Consider the following 17,422-nt stretch of genomic DNA (forward strand, 5'->3'; position numbering starts at 1 on the left):
TGGGACTTGCATTGCCCTATCTTCCCCCACTAACTTGCATCATTATTTCACTCTACTCCCAATGACTTGACCACAATATTTTATGAAATGCCTTCTTTCTCACAGAGTAAATCAGCTACAAAAACATTTATATGAAAATAATACCTACTGATTCCTGCAGTTGGCACTGCCAGTCTCACAAGAAGCGGTAGTGTAAACTATAAAATCATAAAAACAGAAGTGGCACTGTGTAACCACAAGCAGTTCAAAGTTACCCAGTTTTGAAATATTATGATGTTGAATGAACTTCACTTCCAAAATTGTTAATTTGGGATACATTAAATTAAAATATTTTCTTGGTGTGCAAGTGGTATAACTAAATGCATTCTGGGTGTTGAATCATACTATATTATCATACTGCAAAAGCAGCCTACAATTCACACTGCAAGCATCGCATGTAAAATGGTGCTTTGTAAATAAACTAAGGTTTTGCCTTTATGTATGCTGGAGACTTTTTGCATTTTCTAATGACCACATGAAGTGAATGGCTCTGTTACTTAGGCCTGTTCCTTGAAAGACAAACGAATCCTGATTTGTGAGGACCCAGGAGAGCTTAATAATGAGACGATTCTGCTGCACGTGCTGCACGTCCTCCCTCTCCCTCTAACCAGCCTAGTAAATGGAGCCTGGCTGACTTCCAGCAGTGTGATTACGAATAGCTTTCTGTGTCCTAGTTATTTGAACAAAGAGAAATCTTGGAGAACAGAAAAGGAATATCACTCTAAAACCAAATATGCAATAATAGCTTTCTCTGGTGTCATATTCAGCTTCCTCCTCCTCCCCTGCGGTAAGTTTAAATAAACAGTCTGTGCCATTCTGGTTAGAGCAAGCATATGTCTCTGTGTACATTTGACAAAGCATTCTTTCTTTTATTTGTTAGACAGATGCATGGGTGTTCACAATATTAAATCTGAAATAACCTTTGTAGTGAGATGATCCATAGAAAATAATTTTTGGATTTTTTTTTTGTGGGTTTGACTCCGTGGAGAAATGGTACATTTGTAAGTACGCTGACAGTTTATTGATCTGTTTATTTGTGCATCATTCAGGCTATTCATGCATATTACCAATAGTTTTTAACATGTTGCAATTGCTGTATCATATTACAAAGTATTGGTATAGCATTTTTCTGTAATATTTAGTGGCAGAGAAAAACTTTGTTTTATAGGTAGGATTTGTAGATTTGCTTTTCTTAAAGGAAAAGTGGCTGAAAATGCTGCAGCTAGAATTGTTTGCTCCACAGTTTGCACAGGGAAAGACGGTGAATTAAAATGGTTTAATATACATTCTTTAAGTGATACAATTAGAATGCTCGGGCTTGAAACAACTACTCTTACTATTTTATAGTGATGTTTTAAAGAACACCTTTTACTTTTCGGGGCTGTGCTGCACAGGTAAATGCTGTTGTGAAATATTTTGTCCTCCATTGAATATTGTCTGCCTGCCTAGAAGCATTATATGTAATCTTGAAATTGCACTAGTCCTTTTTCTCAGCATCTATTTAAGAAATGAAAAGACGACTTACTAACTGAAATAACTTTGTGCTATATGGCTGTTGGATAGTTGGTTTCCATTTGGCCTGAAGTTCAGGTGGATGAGTGAACTCTTGATCTGGTAATCCTAACTTACTGAAGTTCTTCCTGATACTGGGTGTTCCATCATGTAAAATAATTGCATCTATTGGGCAGTTGTATTCTGATAACCTTGTAACTCTGATAAAAGAATACAAGATCAGCTTTGTTTACCTGTATTGGTAAAATGTTTAATCTTTATAGATCTTTTTGTAAGATAGTTAAGTCAGTAATTGTCACTCATTTTACTTGTTCAGTGATTTAAAAGCCACATGTAGACATGACTATCATTTTTTGAGCCCCCTTCTCTTCTCTCCCCTAGCCTTTTTGCCCCAGAAAATGACCTAGCAGCAATAGAATGAAATTAAAATTCAGCACTGGTCATGTGTTGTAATTGTGTGTTAGAGACAATTAATGATCGTGATGCCACTGCGTCTTTGTACCTTTTTAACCGTCTGAACTGTTTAATACTGCTGCTCTGAACTGTCAGCCCTGATTTAAAAACTAAAGGAGGAATGTGGTTGCTGTAGGATATTTTACAGTATGTGACTACTAGCAACATCAGACATGATAAAAATGACTTCTATAATTTCAGACAACATTTCAGTCTCTTTCAAATATAGTTTTGCTTGAAAGATCTGCTAAAACCTGAGTAGTTCAAGGTGGGATTACTCCTATGATCTCTCCCCTCCTGCCCATGTGCCTGAATTCCCAATCTCCTCAGTGTTACTGAAGGGAAAATGGTGTTTGGAGGTCAAGCACTTATCCACAGGGGATACGTAGAATTACATAGAATGTACAGCACAGAAGCAGGCCATTCGGCCCAAAAGGTCCACGCTGGTGTTTATGCTCCACATGAGCCTCCTCCCTCCTTACTTCATCTAACCCTATTAGCATATCCTTTTATTCCTTTCTCGCTCATGTGTTTATCTAGCTTCCCCATAAATGCATCTATGCTAGTTGCCTCAACTACTCTTTGTGGTAGCGAGTTCCACATTCTAACCATTTTCTGGGTAAAGAAGTTTCTTCTGAATTCCCTATTGAATTTATTAGTGACAATCTTATATTTATGGCCCTAGTTCTGGCCTCTCCCATAAGTGGAAACAACATGTCTACGCCTAGCCTATCGAACCCTTTCAAAATGTTAAAGACTTCTATCAGGTCACCCGCATCTCCTCTCTTCTAGGCTGCATTTGTAGGCTGCTCTTGTGCACCTTGAAGCACTTATGGATGGTAAATGTCATGAAGATACCCATTTGGGAAAGAGTTGAAAATAATTTGGGGAGTATTACCCGCACCAAAAAAAAGTCACTACACAGTCAGGGATGGGCAGAATACTGAGTGATGTGCTGTGTTCTCATTTGAAATTTGGGCAGTGTAAACAGACTGAGTGAAAGTTGTTCTCTGTTGATTGCACGTGTACCCCAGGGAAGAGTTTAGGCTAGCCTTGACCTATTTCCTCCAAGCTATGTATCTAGAGTATAAAATTATCCATAATTTGGTACTAATTGGCATTGCTGGTCTATTGTAGGGTCTGATGGTTAATGTGTGAAGTGGAAACCTTTTGTACAAGGGGGTGTCTAAATGTATTTTTGAGGGAGAAAAGATTTGGGGGGGGGGGGGGGGGGAGATATGTCAGTCTTTTAAAATGATGAAAAGAACAGGTACGGTTGAAGTATGCAAACTGTTTAACCTGGACAGTGCACTTAGGACTAGAGGACATCAGCACAAATTCACAAGTCTTGAGCAAGGCTCATTAGGGGGGGGGGGGAAATTCCCCTCAGGGACAGTGGCCATATGTAACAAATCAACTATTTTCTCTAGGGGTCTAAGGTCAATTGACTTGGTTTGAAAGAAAGTTGAATAATTATTGAGAAGGGGAATTGAGAGTTCTCGAGATACTGGCATAGAAATTTAATGGCTCTATACCCGTTTTTCGGGCGTTGGAGGCTTAAATGCCTAATGTGGCAGGCAGGAAGTGCACACTTATTATGAGCCTCCCCCATCCCATGGCCCTTAAAGGGAACACTGCAGGCTGCCAACAAAAAGGTACGTTTGTAAAAAAAAATACTTACCTGAATGTGGAGTTGGAGGAGTAGGAGTGCTCCTCCCAACCTCACGTTAAAACCATGGCCTGCTGCCGGCCACCGTGCCCCCACCCCCAGTCCCGATGTCCTGCTTGCCTTCCCTTTCCTAGTCTTTTCTCCCTGCTGGTCACCTCCCCTTCAAGCAACTACCTGAGCCGTTGTCGGCCACCACTCCTTTCCTCCCCTACTCTTTTGCGACCACCGCCATGGCACCCTTTCCCTGTCACCATCCCTCCCCATCGCCTTCCCCGTTAAGCACTTACTTGAGGACTGCAGTTGGCGCCACAGCGGCCCGAAATTCGAAGCCTCATTGCTGCAAGCTGCCTGATGACACCCAGTAGGTATTCGCAGCTCACCGGTCTCATTTAAATGAGGCCTGAGGCCCAATACCTGGTGCGCCTCGTGCTAGTCCGTTCAAGTGCAGGGATCGTTCCTCTGTTCTAAATTAGTTAGTGACCTAGAAACTCGAACTGAATGTTATCATGATTGATTTATGCTGTTTTACCTCATGATATGCAGTGGCTCTTATAACCCTTTCACAGGGCAGGTGCATATATTGATTGCTGGCTGATCTCCAGTAGCATTGCTCACAGGTAATCTGGGATCTGAAGCGCAGTTGTCATGATTAGCTGTTAACCTATCCCTTTGTGTGACTGATCAGGTTCTCCCTATGGGGAAGAGTCTGAACAGGCACATTTTAAGGTCAATCAAAGGCTAACCTTGCTGATGGAAGCCTCCAGAGAGGCTGGTACTTGGCTTCTCTCATTGGGAACAGCTAAAATTCTCATGGTTTTTTAAAAAAAACTGGCAGGTGACGACTTGCTTTTTTAAAACTCTCAGTAATGATCCAATTTATCGTATCCCTACTCCAAATGCAATTCTCCACGGCTCCGATCTCATTAGGATCTGTTCTGCGATTTTAGGGTTTAATGACTAATGTCCCTACTCAGAATTAACTGAGTGCTAGAATGCACCCTATCCATTTTAGACGAAACCGGCATGCAGCCGCAGATGGGGCTCTCTATATATCGGCCGGTGAAGTTAGTAACTTGTTCTTCTTCCTTCAACAGCCACTCTGTTGACAAAGAATAAGTAGTCAGTTGAAACCTTGCATTTTTTTTTTAAATGCACTGAATATCATGGGGAAAATACATTTGAAGAAAGAGATTTACAAAATTGTAGAGCATTTAAATTTAATGTTGGAAAAAGGCAGTAAAGGGTTTCCTTAGATGACTGCAAATAATTTCAACGGGCAAATTAGTAGACATTTATGAAAGGTCAGACTGATCTTCATGCTGGGATATCTGAATAATAAAGTTGACTTTTTCCTGAGCCCTCTTCTGATGCCACTGTGATTGATTTTGTAATAGATAGCTGTGAGAGAGCAAACCACCATCTTTGAAAGAGCTGTTCTGCCAAAATTAGATTAGCAATTTACTGGGATGTTTTCCACTTTCTAGAAATCAGGATGGCTATCTTGCCTATTTTATTATTGATAACTAATACAAATGCTAACTGCTGCTGGATGAGTTTGTTCTGGACTAAGATTTCTTCAGCTTTACCAGCAGAAATGTGGCCAATTAAGACTCGTGTGCAGTAATACTCATTTTGCAAGTGGTTTGATGGCCATTTAACTATTATAAAGTAATTGCCAAGAATGTTAATCCTGCTCTGAATAATAGGAAATAAGTTAAGCATAGCATTGACGTTGCACAGTCTGATTAACTGACAATACTGATCCTCTGATTTTGAAAGACAATTGTATTACCTTAGGTGCTAGACCTCAAGTATTTACTTTAGTGTCTAATCAACATCTGAGTTTTGAAATCAAACTAAGCTTAAACTACAATCCAAGTTTTCCGAATTGTATACATCGCCTTAGTGTAGGTTGCATTAAAAATTGTGGGGCAATAATGCAGTAACATTCGCAAACCGCGGGTGGATATAGTGATCGGATGTCACGTGACTGGACATCACAGATCAGATGTCACATGATCACATGGCGATGCATACATTCTTTTGAAACAGACTTAACAAAACCAATATTTTTGTATATACCAAATTGTGGTGGAAGTCAATATTCAGCCCTTGCAGACAGTCTCAAAGAAAATGGGGAAGAAAAACACATGTCTGCCTCTAAAAACAGCACATTGATTAATAGGTGTGGAATTCGTTTGATTTATACAGAAACCTAAAATTAGCAAACTCAACTTATCTATTGTAGAGTGACTGTATGTATGGAAAAAACAGTTGCCAAATCCTGCCACATAAGGGGTGTAGGTTTAGTACAGCAAGAAAGTACTGCAGTACAAAGGGATCTGGCGGTCCTAGTGCAAGAAAATCAAAAAGTTAGTATGCAGGTGCAGCAGGTGATCAAGAAGGCCAGCGGAATGTTAGCTTTTATTGCTAGGGGGATAGAATATAAAAACAGGGAGGTATTGCTGCAGTTATATAAGGTATTGGTGAGACCGCACCTGGAATACTGCATACAGTTTTGGTGTCCATCCTTAAGAAAAGACATACGTGCTCTCGAGGCAGTACAAAGAAGGTTCACTCGGTTAATCCCGGGGATGAGGGGGTGGACATATGACGAGAGGTTGAGTAGGTTGGGACTCTACTCATTGGAGTTCAGAAGAATGAGAGGCGATCTTATTGAAACATATAAGATTGTGAAGGGGCTTGATCGGGTGGATGCTTTAGTGTCTAATCAACATCTGAGTTTTGAAATCAAACTAAGCTTAAACTACAAAGGATGTTCCCAAGGATGGATGAAACTAGAACTAGGGGGCATAATCTTAGAATAAGGGGCTGCTCTTTCAAAAGTGAGATGAGGAGAAACTTCTTCACTCAGAGGGTGGTAGGTCTGTGGAATTTGCTGCCCCAGGAAGCTGTGGAAGCTACATCATTGAATAAATTTAAAACAGGAATAGACAGTTTCCTAGAAGTAAAGGGAATTAGGGGTTACGGGGAGCGGGCAGGAAATTGGACATGAATTTAGATTTGAGGTTAGGATCAGATCAGCCATGATCTTATTGAATGGCGGAGCAGGCTCGAGGGGCCGATTGGCCTACCACTCCTCGTATTTCTTATGTAGCATATGTACCTTTTTAAATGAGACACCAGAAGGCTAAGTTTAATTAGTATGAGATTTCAGGTTGATTATAGTAGAAATCAGAAGTGAAGGTCTTTTGTTTAGCTTGCTGTTGCAAATAAAAGCTGCACATTATAGTTCCTTAATCACCTAATAGGAATTGTCATAATAACACACTTCTTTAAGCAGACAAGCCGTGGGATTATTATTGGGTTGGTTGTTTAAGGAATGTTGCTTGTGCTCCAATACCTTTTTCACCTTTGGGAAACGGAAGCAATCAAGGCAGAGGTGGCTACTAATTATGTGTTTTGAGCTTGATACCTGTTTATTGAGTTGGCTCCTACTTGTTACTATGGGTGATTAAGCCTCTGCTTTGAAACGTTGTAATGCAGATAATACTGCATTAGACTAAATCTGTGCTTCTGGTAGGATTCAGCAGTTCAGACAGAAGATGCAATGCTTGTGCTGTTTTTTTAATTATGATGAATTGTTGTGGAGTTAAAAATTGAATTTGATGGAGCAGAAAAAATGTCAGTTACCATCCCACCTTTTGCATAATTCAATTTTTTTTCAAAGCTGGTGTGTATTTTGAGATCTGCTCATCCATTTCCTACGTGAGACGTTCTAACAACATGTAAGTCATTGTTGTGAAGAATATCCATTTTGTAGTTGGGTCTTGTGGGAAAAATGTTGCTGGGACTGAAACAAAAGATGAGCAGGGTGATGGTTACTGTTTCTTTCAGGGTAGTTTCACTGAAAGGTAGCCTGAATGCTCCACCTACTTTCCAGTGTGGCCCTGCAGCATAAGCCTTGCATTAGACTTTAATTTAGCAATTACTGAAGTAACAATGGTTAGGCTGGGTGAGTCATGACACATTAGTTGAACTGTGTAATTGTCTCCGTTTTAGATAGCAGTTTTTTGGCTGCAGTGTCCTACTGGCCGTGCTAATCTCGCTATCAGCAGATACTAGTTACAAATGGGAACAAAATCTTTGAACATGTTTTGGACATAGGAAGTCAAACTTTGTTGTTTTGGAAAAGGGAAGGGGAAAATTAGCTTCTAATACCACTACATCTACTTGATCAGCTTTTATTAAATATTTGTTTACCTATAACTATGCTTATGACTGACTTCCTCCAGACAGACTTTTATAGCCCTGAATTTCTGGCATTCCGTACTATGTGACTGGTCACACTTTTTTTTGGTAATGAGGCAAAGCCCCCTGCCCCCTCATTCTTTATCACCACGCTAGCGTAGTTAGCATAGTTAAACGGCCAATGTTGGTGACAATTAACTGTAACACAAGATCTACCTGGAGCACGGTTTCTCTTTTATATAAAACAGTCACATGCCTCTCAGAACTGTCACTGTGCTTTGAATAGAATGAATTATGTTGTGCAGTTATTGCTGTTCTATGGATGAAAATGAAACCTTTATTTAAAAAGCAAACCAGGATGACTTGATTTTTTGAATCCAATTAAAACGATTTGTATCGTTAATATAATTTTATCCATTTTATGATGAGGTAAACTGGAGCCAAGCCTTCAATTTTCAGGGGAAAAATTTAGCTCTTTAGGTTCATGATACATAGTCCTTTGGCTGGATTGGTCACTTCCACAGAGTTGAGAATATTTGACAATTTAATATACTTGTTGAAATTGAGCACTACATTAAACTTGCATAATTGGGTTCAACATAAAAATTGAATAAGTGAGTCAAAGATATAAGTCCTTGACTGGATCAAAGCAAATTTCAACATGATTACAAGGGAACTAGCTCAGACAAAAAGAATCGTCTGATAAGATAGTGAACATACATAGAAAAACATAAAATTTAACAAGCCATTTGACCCAACTATGGGAAACGACTAAAGAGGAGATGATTACGGTATAAACAAGACATATTCTCACAAGAAGTAAAGAGGGTGCCGCAAAAGCTGGAGTTTCTTGGATGCATAGAGAAATTAGAAGATTTAAAAGGAAGCAACTGACAATTCTAAAGAATAGGAAAGAAAATCCAACAGAATGCTGAGGAAAGTCAAAGAGGAAATAGCAGAGGCTTTGACCGTATCTTTGAAACATTATTGTATATGGAAGTTGTGCCAGAAGCCTGTTCATGAAGGGAGAAAGGCAAGAATGGGTAACTATAGACAAGTCAACCTAACATTAGTAGTGGGTAAGTTTCTAGAGGCCATAATACAAGATAAAATGAACACTCATTTTATCAAGGCGTAAGTTACTTAAGGACAGCAAACAAGGATTTGTAAAACACAGTTCATGTCAGACAAATTTGATAGTTCTTTGAGAAATAACGGAAATGCAGTATCTGAATTTTCAAAAATCTTTGTCTTGGTATATTTCTCTCTTTTGGCTCTGACTCATGCTTTCTGATAGTAAATATGAAACTTTACCAGAAAAAAAATCATTCTGTGACTTGTTTATAAAACATTTGGAAAAGCTCAAACTCTGAAATCCTTACACTGGCTCAGAAACGTACTGGTGATTACTGGAAAATTGTGCTCTGGCAGCTTGCTTCAGCTGACCAAGTGATAGCTGTGGGGAGAAATAACACATAATGCCAGGCTTTTGAAGTAAAACTATTAATGAAGATAGTCAAAGACATAAAAGATTTCTCGTTTAATCATATTGCTGGGAAATATGTCATTCAAAAATGTTACATTCAAATTCTTATTTTAAGCTGGTTGTTGGTAGGGAATATAGCGGACAAAATCATTTTCTGAATGTTTTGAGCAATTTGTTTGGTTTGCTTTTTTTTAAAAGAAAATTTTGCATATGACAATTATAATTAAAACACTTGAATTACAATTAAAATGTTTGTATATCAGCTACTTGGGTGGAAGAAATTGGAAGAGATGGGACAGACCTGAGATCTGTGGCACACACATTTGCATTAGACAGTGTATGACGAATACTTGAAGCATGACAGACAGCAAATATGTGCTAGATGTGGTTTTTATACTGAGATTGCCAGTGAATCTCCTGTGGTATTACACATAGTAAATCAGAGGATGTTTTGTTTTATAAGGGCAAGAGCATTATTTCATGTTAAACACATTATTATTTTGCTGCTAAAAGGTATTGTCTTTTTTAAGGCCGCAGTCAAATTGTTTTAAACAAGCATGTCATAGGGTCAATTAACTGAAAAGCGATTTAGAAGGTTGTGAAATGTGCTACATAAATGCAAATTTCTTTTTAAAATTAAAAAAATACTTTTAAGATTCAGGTTGTTCATTGGTAGGTTCTGTTGTGATTTTTTTTTTGCTATTATTAATTATATTAAAAATCAATCAATACAGATGTAACACAAACTCTTTCAAGTGTGACAGATGTAATCGACTCAAAACACTTACAAATATACTTAAAGATTTTTTAGCTGTAATTTCCCCCCCCCCCCCCGCAAAAAAAAATAATTCATAGTGGTTTACATACTGATAGGCACAGTTCTGATTCCAGCTGAGAAATAGTTGGGCACTAAGTTTGGGTCAGCAGTGGAGGCGAAAATTGGGCAGGATTCATGCTGGTTGATATCCAGTTACCCTTTTTGCAAGTGCATATGTGGACTTGAGAGAACTTTGGGTGTGTTTCTACCCACCCAGCCCACAGTCAAATAACCTGCCAATACACAATGCTTAGGCTCTTTGGCCGCCTCCTGTTCCTTTCAGTCCCTTGAGCCTGCTCCACCATTTAGTTAGATCATGGCTGATCTGTACCTCAACTTGAGGAACCTGCCTTAGCTCCGTATCCCTGGACACCCATACCTAACAAAAATCTATCTATCTCAGTCTTGAAAACTCTAATTGTCCCAGCATCCACAGTCTTTTGAAGGAGAGAATTCCAGGTTTCCAATACCCATACGTGAATAATAACTGCTTGATATACGGAACCATCCTCCAGTGACAGTTGCTACCTTTTAGGAGAAACAAAATGGCTGAAGTAAATTACCATGGTCTGCACTGCCCACTCGAAGTTTTATAAGGATTGTTTAACTGAGGAAGTGGCTTCTCACTCACTGGCTATGATCACTGCCTCTGGTGATTTGCTTATATTTGTGTGCTCTGTAATTATCCAGGGAAGGTTCCAGAAAAGACCAGCTCCATAGGCTACCATGGTAACAGACTTATTTATATAGACAACCCAAGAGATTATTATTATTTGGCTGTTTAAAAAATGCCACTTGGGCATGAGCAATTGTTTTGCCTCTGGGAAAGGGAAGCAATCAAAGCAAACATGCATGGGATAGATCTGCATTGGTTTAATATGCTTTTTAGACAGTCTCATGTCTGGGTAAATTTCTCGCACTGGAGAAATCATCTGGAACAACTAAAACAACTTGCACCTTTAACATAGAAAAATGTCCCACAGCACTTCATAGAAGTGTATTTGGGTAAAAATGGACATCAAGCCAAAGAAGGAGATATTAGGAGGGGTGACTAAAATCTTGGTTGGAGGTGGGTCTTCAAGGAGGACAGTGAGGTGGAGAGGTTTAGGGAGGGAATCCCAGAGCTTAGGGCCTAGACGGCTGATGGCATGGCCACCAATTTGGGATGGAGGAAGTCGGGGATGCATGAAACCAGAGTGGGAGGAATACAGAGTTCTCGAAGGGTTAGAGGAGGTTACAGAGATGAGGCCATGAAGGAATTTAGACATAGGATGTGAATTTTAAATTTGAGGTTGTGGCGGATCAGGATTCAATGTAGGTCGGCGAGCACAGGGATGATAGAAAAACTTAGTGTCTGGTTAGACTGTACGCACACAACTCCTAGTCAAGGTGTACTTCTTGTGTTGGATTGCTGGAATTAGTATCATCAGCTGAGTGTCCAGTTTAATGTCTTAAACATCCAATGCTCTGGAGGCTGGTACTTGTTGGTTCTCTGATTATTATATATTGCCACTGCCAGTAGTTCCAATGTAATCCAATATGCAGACCCTTCAGCTTCAACAGCAGGTCATGGTCTTTTCAGTCCCATATCATAGTGAATGATATTGCAGTACAACTTTGATTTAATATGGGGTATTGCTATAACTTTGGAATAACAAAACATTCATCCCTCTCTCTGTCTCTGCCTGTCTGTCAAACTTCTGTGTCAACTCTTCCATATAATTGACACCGCCTCTGAAAGCTTGTCACCATGAAATTACATAATCTGGCACTATATTACCTTTTCTCCACAACTCCATGCTTTGAGAATTTTTCATGTGAACATTTTTGATCCATCATTTCTTGCTCAGTAATTGAAATTTCTAATGTCCAAAATAAGGATTTAAACAAAATAAAGCATTAACAAATTTCATGGTAACGTGATTAAATTTACCTGTTGAATTGGTTCTTATATTAATGCCTTTGTTGAAGTTTTTATTGAAGGCCTCTACCTCTCCCTGAAGCCTGCGTTTAGACTTGAATTTTTTGCACACAGCTGCGACTCTGTAAACTGAATTTAGGCTGTGTCAGCACCATTCAGTTAGCTGTATTGATGAGCTTTAGCTTCTGGCAGTTTTTATTTAGTTGCTTTTTCAAAATTATTTGAAAGGATATAGGCGCTGAGGTAGTGCAAAGGGGTAGGGGTAATGATGGGAGAGAGATGGTGGTAGAAAGGGCAGGCTAATGGGATGATGATACGGATAGGTTTGCGGGGGAAGTGAGCCACTAAGGGCTACATTTGCCTTCAAATCTCCACCCCAAATGCAGCCTGAAGCTGTTGGCTGCCATTCCACCTGCTGCCTCCCACCTCAAAGGAAAAAAGAAAATGTAGGATGAGGTGAGGTCAAAAGATTTGAGGAAAAGTAGAAAGAGAAAGGGGAGAGACAAGAGAGACAGATGCAGAAGAGGAAAGACCAAGAAATGGCAACACAAGTGATGTAATCTTTTTCTATAAATGATATAAAATCAAAGTAATATATATTTTAAGAAAAGGACAGAATGTATGACAAAATTGGGACTTAATTACTCCTGTATTCCCTGATCTAGTTGTCCCCCATCCTCTAACGTGCTTTACCTGAAGATGACACTTTCACACCACTCCACCCACAGCCTTCTTCCCAACAGGAAAGAAAAAGAGAGAGAGAGAGAGAGGTAGGAAGGGGGTGATGCAGATGAGAACAGGGAAAAGAGAGAGTTGGAGAGAAACACCAATACAAAGATAAGAGGCAGGTAAGAAAGAGCAGAAACTCTAATTTACTGTGTGTAACACCACAGGACATTAACAAGTGTCTGCTTTGTGGATTATCAACAGTGCAGTGGTTAAAATAACAGGCCAAATCTTGCTGGAACATGCCCTGTTAGACTTTTTCTAGCACCCTTCAGCTCGAAAAATTTTTGCGCCATAATTTGCTGGAATTGTGAGCTGATAATGGCACAGCGAGGGCAACGGGACATTTGGGACCCTGTTGAATGACAGGACCAACAGTGTGTCATCTTAATCAATGAAATTTAAGAATTGAGAAAGAAACCAAGGAACGGCTGAGAAGGAGGGTGAGTTGGTGTCAAATCAGGTAGAGAAAGAGAAAGAAAGATTGGATTAATAGAGAGAAAGGAAAAGTAAGAGGAAAAAAATGAAATTTTTAAAAATCTCTTAACAAATTATTACATGCAGAATAAGACGCAACAGTTTAAATTGTTCCCTTTCTGCACCGGAGAGATTGATTGGCATTGCATTAACAATTATCCAGTCGTTAGAAGGGTACTTGCACTATTATGAACCCCAACTTTCAGCGACTAGTTTAATGGGCAATTAATGTGTAAACCCAGCAAGTTCTTAAAAATAACGAAGAGGCTAAGGGCATGTTGACGTTTGTGCTAGGCAGAGAGGCGTAAATCAACCAGCAAGTTCTGGAGATTTGCCACTCGTGGCGTATCCCTCCAAACTTGCTGGCCAATTAGCGCATTAATAATAGCGTGCATCATTAACATGCTGTTATTTTCCAAGGAAGATTTGGCCCCATATTTATTGATCAGCAAAGCACTTGCATTAGACCAAAAATGTTTACAGTTTCTTAATATTGCAAATTAATTGATCATCAAATTGTCATATTTGCTTTTAAATGGTTTTCATGTAATGTGCTGTCTAGATATGTATGTCCAACCACTTGAGATCTGCCAAATCCAGCAGACTTTAACAGCACAAGTAGATATGGTACCTGACTTCTGTCACAGTTGTAGCTGTTTCTTAAATAGTAAAAAAAAAATTGTTAGTGAAGAAACAAATTAGTACTTAGACATTTTCACACAGTCTGATTATCAATTAATTAGGGACTGGATTACATAGCACTGAATATTTAATATGTATGTTTTTTTAAATAGCTCTTTCCAATGTTTTTGGGAATGATTATGTTGAATTTTATACATTCTAGGGTGGGAAAATCAGTTGTATTGTGACAATGAATCAATCTTGAATATGGATGGAATACAAGTGCAGCATATGTAAGGACTGTTGAATGTAATAGGTCACGATTTTATTATAGATTATATAATAAAAATTAAAACTGGTTTTTACTGTTTTTTTCAATTTACCCAGGTTTTTTGGGGTCCAATTTTTCCTCCTGATTTCTTGTGGGTTGGACTCTAAAATAGAACCTGAAAAACATTGTTTTTCTAAAAAAACAATATTTTATTTAAAATTGGCAATAAAAATGAGTTTAATGATTTTTATATGTGCTTGTCTTTTGTGCTGTTAACTTTGTCAAAAGAACTAAAACTAAAGTAAGACATTCAAAATAAAGACAAGACTAAAACAATACTGATAGATTATAGAGCTGGTTTACTATTAATAGGGAGCTTACTGGATGTTCAGTTAGTAAATGCACTGTTTAATGTGGAACTGAGCAACACGTGATGAAATTTCTAGATCTGCTGAGTTAGCTGATCTCAGCCAGGGCAACATTGGGGTGCCCTGGCTGTGGCACCTCTGGGTTAGAGGGATGAAAAATCAGCCAGGGAGCACACTGCTAATTAATATTCAGTGATCCTTGCCAGAAATTTGTGCATATAAAGAAAGAATGGATCAGGCTCTGTTCTCGATGCCTGTTATGGTTCTGTCGAGGTTTGTTATGAAGAATAGCCACTTGGACAAGTTACTGGGGGATGCCTTGCATCTGTAGATTTATACCTAAAGATTATTTGTGCCTTTAGGAGGATAAGAAAATTGAAGGAAAAATAAACCAGTAAAAGGATAAAGCAAGTACTTCATACACTAGATGGTGATCCAAACCAATTCATCAAAATCCAAGTCACCTCTGAATTCAGCTCATTAGCTACATAACAAGCAACGAGAGAGACTGTACCAAACACTGGTAATGTGCTACCAATTGTAGTGAATAGGGAACTAAAGAAGCTCTTTTGGAATGCTATTTTGAATGAAATTGCCTGGTGCCCACTGTATATATTATTCGATTCTAGAAATTTAATTAGTTTTAAAAGCGTTTTAGCTGACATTTTGTGTGTGCCTACATTCAGTTTCCTGGATTTTTTTCATACTAGTAAAATGGTTATATTTGGGATTCCTAACCATGTCTGCTCAGATTGTCTTGGTTTGATAATCAAGGTAAGTAAAAGCTAGTTCATTGGTGAGGCTTCTAGTGTGCTTTGCAGGTGCTGTGCTGGAGTTTACTGTTAAAAGTACATTATCTAATATCTTTCACGTATAATTTTAAATCATTTAATTGAATGTACTTAAATTGTATCCTTTTTGAGGTATTTTAAATATAGCTATTAAAAGCTGCAGTCATGTAGATTGTACTATGCTCAACTCTGCTTTTGTTTTTCTTTCATTCCTGCCAGGCGTGAAGAAGGTGGAAAATTTACATTTTTTTTAGGTTATTTTTCCTAGTTTCCTCGATTCATTCATATTTGCTTTTTTTTTACTGGGTTTGTATTGATACTGTTTTTTTTCTCCCTACAGCATTTTCAGTTGGCTTTGATTGATTCCAACCCTTGCACTCTGTCCAAAGCAGAAAGTAAGTAATTTTATTTTTTTGTCAACTTGAAAAAATGTTATTTCCCAAAAGACGTTTATGTCCACTGCTAATATAGACCTAGGGATGTGTAAATACTTCATTGCTTATGTTTAAATACCAGTCAAATGTAGTCAAATTTTTTTTTGTATTCAAACTGTGGGTTTCTCATTTAACATGTTAAGAGCGTACTGTACGTTTTTGTATATTCTCACTTTTCACCCACCTCCCCCAAAAAATTAAGAGGTGCATTAATTCCAAAACAAAAATTATTTGCAAGAGATTCAGGAATGATAGAACATACTTTTGTTGAATTATTTAAAAGTGCAGCACATAAGTTAAACTGATAAAACTACAAGTAACAGTAACCAAAAAAAACCTTTTGGTAACCCTTAAATTCATGATCACATGAATCAAACAGCATATGGCATCATTTAAGTTATATTTAGTTTGCACATATTAATCATTGTCATCACCTTGCACTGGGTCAGCCGAGGAATGTCATCTTTAGGCCATCTGTGGTATTAGATGTGCACTTTTCATGAAGTGGTTCATAGTCTGTGAATCCAATGTGTTCTATACATCTATTGGATGGTTTCCTCCAGAACAAGAGTTTGCATGTGACCTCCAGCAGTGAAGATGTACACACCATTGGTAGTCCATCTATTCCACTTGACTCGAAGAGCAGCTTTCATTGATTTGTCCATGACTATCTGCAGCAGCTTTCACGTGCACAACATTCCCCTTGGAATCATTGCTCAGTAATTTTTTTGTAGTTCATTCTTGATGGGAAAGTATTTGGTGGTATCTGATAATCCAGGCTAAATAGAGAATGTTTCGTGTTAAGCAAAACATCTCTAGCAATGGTGCACATTCCTGATCCAACCCACTGTTAAGGCCTCATACATCTATTCTTTTAGGATGCACTCTTCTGAGTGCCCCCAGGAAATTTTACTGTAGATAATGGAGTCTTTGCTTTGAATATGTGTGCAGGTAACAATTATGTCCGCTATACATTTGAGCATCAAACTTCATTCCCAGAAATACTGATGGAAATTGGTTTGGTGCCTTTTACGGAAGTGGTACACTTGTATGGCATGTCGAACGTGAATGGATAAAATCCATGTTTACGCAGACCAGTTCGAAAATGTGTCTTCTGCACTGGTTCGGTATGATAAACTGAAACTACATATATTTGAAGTCACCAAGCAATTTCTGTACAATCAATGTGCCTCTCTGCAAGAATCTTTCTCCTAGCTTCTGGAAACTTTAATTGATGTTTTTTCTCTTGGCCGGGTTAGATTTTCCACCTAGATTGGTGGGAAATCTAACCTGTAGCTTTAACTTGACTTCAGTCATGCTGATTCCTACTCCTCAATGTTTCTCATTAGTGCACGCCAGCCTTTTTAAAGGGATGCTTTCCAAGTTTTTTTGCAGAGTTATGTTAGCTTCATTCTCCTGAAAGTCATACCCAGTGACTTTCCTGCTGTGCATCTCTGCATACCGAACATCTTGAGCTTCTCTGCTGCACTGATGCTCTTGCAAGGACACACAGACAAATAGTTGAATGGTTTTCAACAGCCAAGAAGTAGGGGTTATATTATGCATGGATAATACATTTTCCAGAAAGTTTGTGGCCCAAGGTGAAGGATGCATATTATATGTGA

General features: G+C 38.5%; 1 protein-coding gene across 3 annotated transcripts in view; it reads left to right on the forward strand.

Annotated features, from left to right (window-relative positions):
• kdm6a (lysine (K)-specific demethylase 6A) overlaps positions 1–17,422 on the forward strand; it is a 230,591-nt gene that overhangs the window by 99,375 nt on the left and 113,794 nt on the right. For all 3 annotated transcript variants that reach the window (XM_067992901.1, XM_067992902.1, XM_067992903.1), the window contains exon 7: positions 15,704–15,758. In XM_067992901.1, the coding sequence (XP_067849002.1) occupies positions 15,704–15,758 (55 nt within the window). The remainder of the gene's footprint in view (positions 1–15,703; positions 15,759–17,422) is intronic.

This window comes from Heptranchias perlo, chromosome 11, assembly GCF_035084215.1.
Source record: "Heptranchias perlo isolate sHepPer1 chromosome 11, sHepPer1.hap1, whole genome shotgun sequence".
Lineage (NCBI taxonomy): Eukaryota > Metazoa > Chordata > Chondrichthyes > Hexanchiformes > Hexanchidae > Heptranchias > Heptranchias perlo.